Below are 8,840 nucleotides of genomic sequence, written 5' to 3' on the forward strand. Positions count from 1 at the left end.
TTAAAGATCCCTTGGTGGTCTAAAATCGATAAGAGTAGGCTTCGGCCGCCACTCGGGCAAAATTCCAAATTTCCTACCAACGGAAAATATTAGGTGTGTCCCGCGCGCTCATATGACCTTATGCAGTTGCGAGCGCCGTTAAACACTTTACAAAAAAACAATTAAAATCCTCAAAGAAGACAAATTTGAGATCAGAGACAAAATGTCAACACACCAATATTAAAAAAAAGACGAAGAAAATATTTTAACGTCAGCTGCGATGAAGAAAACTAACGAAGGACGAGGAAAAAAAAAAAGAAAACTGGTACATGAACTACAACAAGAACTCACTCAGAGAAATAAAAAACAACACCAGAGTCCAGGAAAACACTTCAGCAGCCAACATCGAAAGCAAACAAACAGCCAATCACAAACAACCCTTCAGAGATGATTAAACGGCCTCTTCAAAAAAACAACGCAAGATTTCTCTTCCATTTTGATCAACATTTAACATTTCATTGAAATGTCCCTTGAAAACTCAGTCTACAAAGTTTTAAGAAAGATATTCTCTTAAACATATCATGAAGGACTTATATGTCTCTGTCTACACCGCTCGGCTAATCTCAGAACCTACGAGCCTAAACATCTGAATTGACAAAGAACAAAGTTAACAAATATGATATTGTCTAAAATAGACCATTATTTACATTGTTCAAACTAATTCACCAGAAAAAGATATGAATCCTCAATATTACAACCGAAATGTGTTCTGTAAATTGCTGGAAAAATGTGACCGAGGTAAAGAAATAAAACTCACAATAATAATAACCCGACTCAAAAAAGGCACGAAGCCTCTTAACGAAAGGAAAGACGTCTCCTAATGAAAGAAAAAAGCCTATTTATGAAAGCAAGAAGCCTCTTTATGAAGGAACCAAGCCTCTCTAAGAAGGAAAAATCAAAACATCCGGGTTGTTTTAGAACCAGAATGTGCTCTCCACCGTCGCTATTTACCGCCCACAACTAGTGTGTATGGAATCCTCATGTCGGGGAATTTGCACGACGATTCCTCCACAAGACGCTGAATTTCTTCAGCTGCCCCCAGGGATTGGATTTCTTCCCCGCTCTCCACTAGAACACAGCAAGCAACATACAGTTACATTTCTCAACACGGCACACCAGACTGTTAAACACAAGACAAATTTGAAATATATTTTCTACCCAACAAAACAAATATCAAAGCATTGATATATATCATATTTAGACAAAGACAATGAAAACTCTTCAAATATGACAGAACTCAGTCGCTCTGGGCAGATGAACAGACACGCCCTTTTAGTTTTAGTGAGATTTTTACGGCATTTGTGACACAATTAGAATATATAAAGGCTGAAGATTAGAGGTGCTGCAAATCAGTAACAAACACAAAAAAGAAGGAGGAAGGATATAGTTGTTAGATATTTGATAGGAAAGAAGGAGCAAACCACACTAGAGCACCTGTCAACAACCCATATTTTGTCTGTCTTTTAATAAAAATACAGTATATACATATGCAGTTATTACAATGTTACAGGAGAGCCAAAAAACTGAATATTGTTACCATGCCAAAAAAAAATAAATGTGTATGCTGTATTTTTAAAAATAATAGCAGATTTTTATCGTTAACGTGAGATTGAAGTGCTTTTATCAAATCATAAATGAAACTTTCCAGTTGATCGCCGAAGTGGTACCACCATAGACTTATAATTCTTACAAAATTCACACAAACAAACAAACATCTTGACGAGTGCACAAGACCACAGTACCACTTGCCTAGGTCACATTCTCACGTACTGAAGCCTACGATGAAGAATAAAGAAAAAAAAAAAAGAAAGAAAGAAAAGAAGAAAAGTTCAGTGAGTTCACAAAAACACCAGGACCAGTCACTGACCTGCCACGATGATTTTGTCCGGGACCGACATCCCCGCGTACTGCTGGCCGCCCTCGTAGGACCCGTTCATCTGGACGTCTCGACTGGTTGCACCCGACCCAACGGCGATTCTGTAAAATCATCGTAAAAGTAAAAGTGATTGTTATTGTTAATGACATACCACCCCTCCGTCGACCCAACATGATCGCTTAGAAGGCCGGCTGCCTGCTTCAACCCTACCCCTACCAACATGTTATAATAATAATAATAATAGCAATAGTAATAATAATAATAGTAATAGATTGCATTTATACAGAGTGCTCTATCCCATACGAGTATAAGCTCTGAGCGCTTTACATCAATCACATGATCACTGAGTGCAGTATACTTCATTCACACAAGACTTAACTTTTCACAGAACGGTAACAAGAAAATCAGTTCAACCGATAAAGAAGAACTTTCTCAACCATACGGAATGGGGTCCAGCACACAAGCAGGCAGACTATTGAGACAGAGCTATTCCATAAAACACTTTGGTCATTATTTTCAGATTTGAGAAAATTAAATTTGAAAAAACAAAAAAAAAGCGCCCAATCCAAAACCAAGACTTGGACCCTTGATAGTTTTTCCCTGAGAAAGAAATAGGGAAACAGAATGGAACTACTACATAGTCACTATGAGATGTCCCTTTGTACCCTATTTGAATAACTAATAACTGTCCGCCCCCCCCCGGGGCGGTGCCACTGACTGGAGTGTCTTTAGGCCACTCCCAAAGGGAGGACATCTCCCGCTCATGCACAGTAGAATTGTAAATGGGCTGATTCATCAATGTCACGCTCACAACTGTGCCTGATCTACAACAGGGAACTGCTGCTTTTTCTTTCCTCATCCTTACTATTGTCATTTCCTCTACTTCTTTTGTATGTTTGTCACTCTCTTGTGACCTGCTATTTCCGGGGTGCCTTGATAGTCGAAGCAGACCTTGTGCTGTTGAAGCTAGAGAGGTGAGCAGTCTAAGTCTGATTCCCTGTAAGGACTTCTCTGTTGACACCCACCCCTTGGCGCTCATATGACCTTATGCAGTTGTGAGCGCCGTAAAACCTCTACTAAAACTAAAACTAATAACTGTCCTTATTACTATTACAGTTTTATCTGGAAACCCTTACTGATTCTATAAGGTGAATCTGGGAAGATGCTGACGAAACGATTTCTTGGAGGGTTGTTGTTTACGCAGCTGCCCTTTCTGTCAGGAACAGATTCTAAAGAAAACTAACATGTGGGTGGTTGGCGGGTGCTCTGGTGTGGTTTGCTCCTTCTTTCCCATCGAACATCTATCATCCTTATCTCCCCTTCTTTTTTATGTTTGTTACTCTCTTGTAACACCTCTAATCTTCTGGCACTCATATGACCTTATGCAGTTGTGAGCGCCGTAAAACCTCTACTAAAACTAAAAAAACAGTAACACAGGAGATAAAGCAATTGGAGCACAAAAGGCCAGAGCTCTCATCGGACATCAAGAATATACAAATTAAGTACCCAGTTAGTTTTAGTTTTAGTAGAGGTTTTACGGCGCCTGCAACTTCATAAGGTCATATGAGCGCCAGAAGATTAGAGGTGTTACAAGAGAGTAACAAACATAAAAAAGAAGGAGGGGAGATAAGGACGATAAATGCTTGATAGGAAAGAAGGAGCAAACCACACCAGAGCACCCACCAACCACCCAGAAGTACCCAGTTAGAGAAAAGGCAAGCATTACTACATCATACCACTATTGGAAGAAGGAAATAAACACATCCCTGCTTAATCATAACAACAACATCAACGAGACAAACAACACCAACAGCAGCAACAACAACACCAACAACAACAACACCTGATCTGTGAGATGTAGTCCGGGCTGCAGCTCTGTGGCTGGACGTCGCTGTAGTCTGACCAACAACAACAACAGCAACAACAACAACACCCGACTGACCAACCAACCTATGAGACACTTGCATCTTACTGCTGATCTGTGAGATGTAGTCCGGGTCGTAGCTCTGTGGCTGGACGTCGCTGTAGTCTGACCAACAACAACAACAGCAACAACAGCAACAACAACACACACAACAACAACAATTGACCAACCAACCTATGAGGCACTTGCATCTTGCTGCTGATCTGTGAGATGTAGTCCGGGTCGTAGCTGTGCGGTTGGACGTCGCTGTAGTCTGACGGAAGGCTGTGGTCAGGGAGCTTGATGCTGCCCTGGGAAACACACAGGCGGGAAACATTCTTACAAAATGACCGGTCTCAACTCAGAATGTAAAAAAAAGGAGGAACTTTCCACGAGATCGCGACAGAAGATCATTTTCGCGAGACACCCATTATTAAATACTGTTTAGCCCTGGAATGCTGAAATAAAAACCATCAATTTATCAAAACAAGTTTATTTCATACCAATTTGAGGGTTTGGAAGATAATTTCAGGTAAAAGAGTCACTTACCAAATATTATTTACAGTCTTGCATGGAGAGCTGCCCCTCCCCCAGCAACTCTCTTTGCCGGTGACTGTTTCTTCAAAAGTTTAGCAGAGGAAATGGCAGTAGTGGAAATCCTCTAAATGGCGGAATATTGAGACCCATGCAAAAACAGACACTGTACAAGTCACAGATTTGAGAAACAATATGTTGGAGTCTGCTTAACACTTAGCCCCCACGGGACGCCGACCGACGACGGTAAGAAGTTATCCCTCTCCCCACCACGGGACGTTGATCAGCGACACTGATATATATAGCAGCTATAAAAACCTAGCAATGATCTCCTTTTGACATGTGTGCGCATTTCTTTAAGTTACAATTTCCTTTGTAAATTCATTTGTGTGGCCTTTGAGGTTGAAAATCATTTTGTTTACAACAACTGGAGTACATTTTTAAAATAATATTGAGTAGACCTGGCATGAGTGCTGCTTTACAGTTACGCCATGATATCAAGAATTCAGGTGAAGAATGAGCAAGATCTAATGTTTTCAGTTCCGATTCTAATTCCTTTTTTGACGAATATGTGATCATTACGTTCAATTTTTTCAATACGCTGAACATTTCATAATGGTTGGTTGATCTGAAAATAACACTGTAAAACAAAAGAAATTTAAAATTCCCATTTTTTCCCTTCTATTTGAGCAACATTTCTAAACCGAAAACTAGTCTAAACCGAAGAAAACCTGATGGTCCTTAAGATTTGGGATTGCGTAGACTCCACTTCCTTCCCCTACGTCTACCACCCAGGTAAAACTGTATCATAACATACTGCTTTAAACTCCAAACTGTGCAAAAGAATATATAGATCTATATATATTATTATATTATTACAATTTTATTCTTGTCAACAAAGTTTGGTTGCAAGTACACAACGAGTAACATTCATAAACACAAGCATGTACATATTCTCATAAATCTCACTTTTCTGTCTTTACTAGATATCTAGGCTGTTGCACTGGGGTTTGGTACCATTGTTGTAATTAAGAAGGCAAAAGTAAAAACTGTTTCTTGATGAAGAAGGTCGATTTATTTAACATATAATAAGAAAAAATGACATGAGGTCTGTCCTCTCTGGCTTCACTGACAAGACTGAATCATAATGAGCATGAGCACATGTGGTTAAAACAGGAAGGAGGAGTGAATAAAGATCACTAAGATCAGACAATCTTTGGTGTGGGGGTTGGCAAGATAAAATAAAAGTACAATTACAGGGACATAATTCAAGTTAATCATGGAAATATAGGGAGCAACAATCCAGGATTTATTGCTGCCCTTCTATATATTGATAATAAGCAATGTAATAGTCGAACATAGGCACCAATTACAATACACACTGTCCAATGACTTTCAAATAACCACACTCACTTCATAGTGCATGCCTAGCAGCCATCAGTGAGAGACATTATATTTCCAAAAAAATATCATAAAGCCAGGCCCTATCAAACCCCTCTGCGTGGGTGGTTGGCGGGTGCTCTGGTGTGATTTGCTCCTTTTTTTCCTATCAAACATCTATCGTCCTTATCTCTCTCCTTCTTTTTTATGTTTGTTACTCTCTTGTAACACCTCTAATCTAAACTTCTGGCACTCATATGACCTTATGCAGTTGCGAGCGTCGTAAAACCTCTACTAAAACTAAAAAACTAAACCCCTCTGCTAATAAAACAATAGCAATTATATCAGAGGAGGTCAATGAACTGACCTTAGCCATTAGGCCTAGATCTAGGCCTACAGTAAAATTCAGGCAGAACAATGAAAGACGCATCAACCTCAAGTGAACAGGCAATTAGTTCAGACAGCTGTTGAAACGTGTCAACAACTAGTAAAATTTGATCTTATCAGAGATCAGTTACAATCACTGTATACTACTGTTGTGAACGCAGTGAGTAACAGTCAGTGGTAATAAAATAACAGTCAATAACAATAAAAAATCAAATGGATCCAGATCATGACATTCTTCGCAATGACAATGTCACCACCTTGGCTAGTACAACATGTCATGATATTCCACTACCGACCACTAGTATTAGACCAACAACCACATATATTAATGAATAATTAATCATATATAGGACTTTGAATCTCTGAATCAGAAAGGATTTCTCCTTTGTAAGTGTAGATTAGGAGGCTAAGCCTAAGTCCTAAAGTAGCCGTAAAAAGCCCTTGCCCTTGATGAGAGTAATATTCTGTCCCCGTCGTTTTATGAAAGAAAAATTCTGAAATTATGAAAACAGAACCCAAAAATGTGAAATTATGCAAAAAATGATCAAATTTTGCTAAATTATGCAGGGTGCATAAAACCACAGGGACAGAATATATTCTAATGTTCATGATCCTCTCAGGAAGGAGTTCCTCAGAAGGCCGGCCGGTCCACCAGACCAGACCAGACCATCAATGATTTATTTATAGAGGCACCAGCCATCCATGTCCAGGTGCTGTTTTAGCCTCTTTTTCCTGTATTCGGATTAATAATATCTTTTTGCCAATTTATTGGTTCCACTTCTATGTACCCCATATCCATGGTTCTCAATCTGGAAATCGCCTATAATTCGCTGTAATTGTCTCCCCCCCCCCTCCCCCCACTCCCTCTCATCACCCCGGTCCACCAACAAAACACAAAAGAGGGGATACTGTGAGCGGGATGTAACCCTAACCCTCACCCTCACTCTTGTTATAGTTTGCTCAGTGGACATTGTCAAGGACATGATGGTTAGTGCCGGCCCTCTGCACAACTCCTCCCTCCTCTCATTCTTTTAGTTAGTTAGTTTTAGTAGAGGTTTTACGGCGCTCGCAACTGCATAAAAGGTCATATGAGCGCCAAGGGGTGGATGTCAACAGAGAAGTCCTTACAGGGAATCAGACTTAATCTGCTCACCTCTCTAGCTTCAACAGCACAAGGTCTGCTTCGACTATCAAGGCACCCCAGAAATATCGGGTCACAAGAGTGTAAAAAACATACAAAAGAAGTGGATGAAAATGACGATAGTAAGGATTAGGAAAGAAAAAGCAGCAGTTCCCAGTTGTAGTTCAGGCACAGTTATGAGCATGACATTGTTAGATCAGCCCATTTACAATTCTACTGTGCACTAGAACAAGAAATGTCCCCCCTTTGGGAAGGGCCAAAAGACACTTCAGTCAGTGGCATCGACCCGGGGGGTGCAAACCTAAAAGGAATTTGAAATATTTGTAAATGATGAACACACAGATATTAGATCTAGTACACTGACAGACACTACAACAATGTCAATCAATGTCATAATGTAGGCCTAGATTAGAACAGTCAGATCTAGATCTAGTAGGGTAGTTTTAGCCTACGTCTACGCCCCGTGCCCTACTCTAAATGAAGCCACTGCCAATTATATTACGAAGTGACTATTTTTCAGAATGCCTGGGAAAATAAACTTGATCTTTATTTCTCCAAACGGTTTCTGTTCTCGAGATTCTTTTGTTATTTGTGAGATTTAGGCGTCATCTTTCATTCTGCCATTCTGCGACGACTGGGAAGAAGCATTCTCTTGCATCGAATTCAATTTCTAGAGCAAGAGATTTTTAAATGTTTGAACATTCAGATACTTCAGTTTGGTTCGGGCAAGGTTCCCGGATTATACTTCATTTATATATATATATATGCCTTCAAAAGGTACTCCGAGAAAACAAGACTGCTCGACCTAGGCAGTAACCTGTTTGCATTTAGTCACCCCTGAGGCAAACTAAAATCCTTCATGTAAACAACAAAAATAAAATCCCTCCTCGCCCCCCGTTCACACCTTATACTATACACACACACACTCACATACACACCAGTACTAGATTCTAGATCTAAATCTAGATCTACTTAAGTAAGAAACTGGGTCCTGTTTAGGGATATTAGTTTTGACCCCACCGACGATTACTTCTGGTTCTAAAGGATTACATGATTTTGATGCTCGTGCCGATATGGAGAGATAGCCCCCCTGAAACCTCCCCCCACCCCCCGCCTTGTTAAAAACGTGAAATTTTAGCCTACTGCTCCTTTTGTAGTACAGGCTAGATCTACTGATCAATGATTGTACATGATGTACGATCATTGTACTGATAAAACATTGATTCCAAATATTTAAATCGATATCCAGTACTCTGTGTGGATGATGCCAAGTCTAAATCTGAACAGACGAGACCCAGATTCTTAAGCTGTAGGCTACCTGCCTTATTATAGAGGCAAGACACTAAGGACAAAGGTGGTATCTTCCTATCCTAGAAGCCTCATAGTCAGTAGAGTCTAGATTTAGTTCAGTCATGTCCAGTAGATCTAGATTCTAGATCTAGATCTTTATTCTTGGTAGTCTAGATCTAGATCTAGACTTCTTTTTTTTTTATAGTAGAGGGTTTTACGGCGCTCGCAACTGCATAAGGTCATATGAGCCCCAAGGAGTGGGTGTCAACAGAGAAGTCAGTGATCTTGTA

At 40.0% G+C, this 8,840-nt stretch overlaps 1 protein-coding gene across 1 annotated transcript in view; it reads right to left on the bottom strand.

Annotated features, from left to right (window-relative positions):
• The window catches only part of LOC101860941, a gene marked incomplete in the record, with an annotated part of 15,687 nt that overhangs the window by 4,690 nt on the left and 2,157 nt on the right, over positions 1–8,840 (bottom strand). The window contains 3 exon segments of the mRNA XM_005112536.3: positions 991–1,107; positions 1,907–2,016; positions 4,014–4,129. Coding sequence (XP_005112593.2) covers positions 991–1,107; positions 1,907–2,016; positions 4,014–4,129 — 343 coding nt within the window.

This window comes from Aplysia californica, unplaced genomic scaffold (genome assembly GCF_000002075.1).
Source record: "Aplysia californica isolate F4 #8 unplaced genomic scaffold, AplCal3.0 scaffold01313, whole genome shotgun sequence".
Classification (NCBI taxonomy): Eukaryota; Metazoa; Mollusca; class Gastropoda; order Aplysiida; family Aplysiidae; genus Aplysia; species Aplysia californica.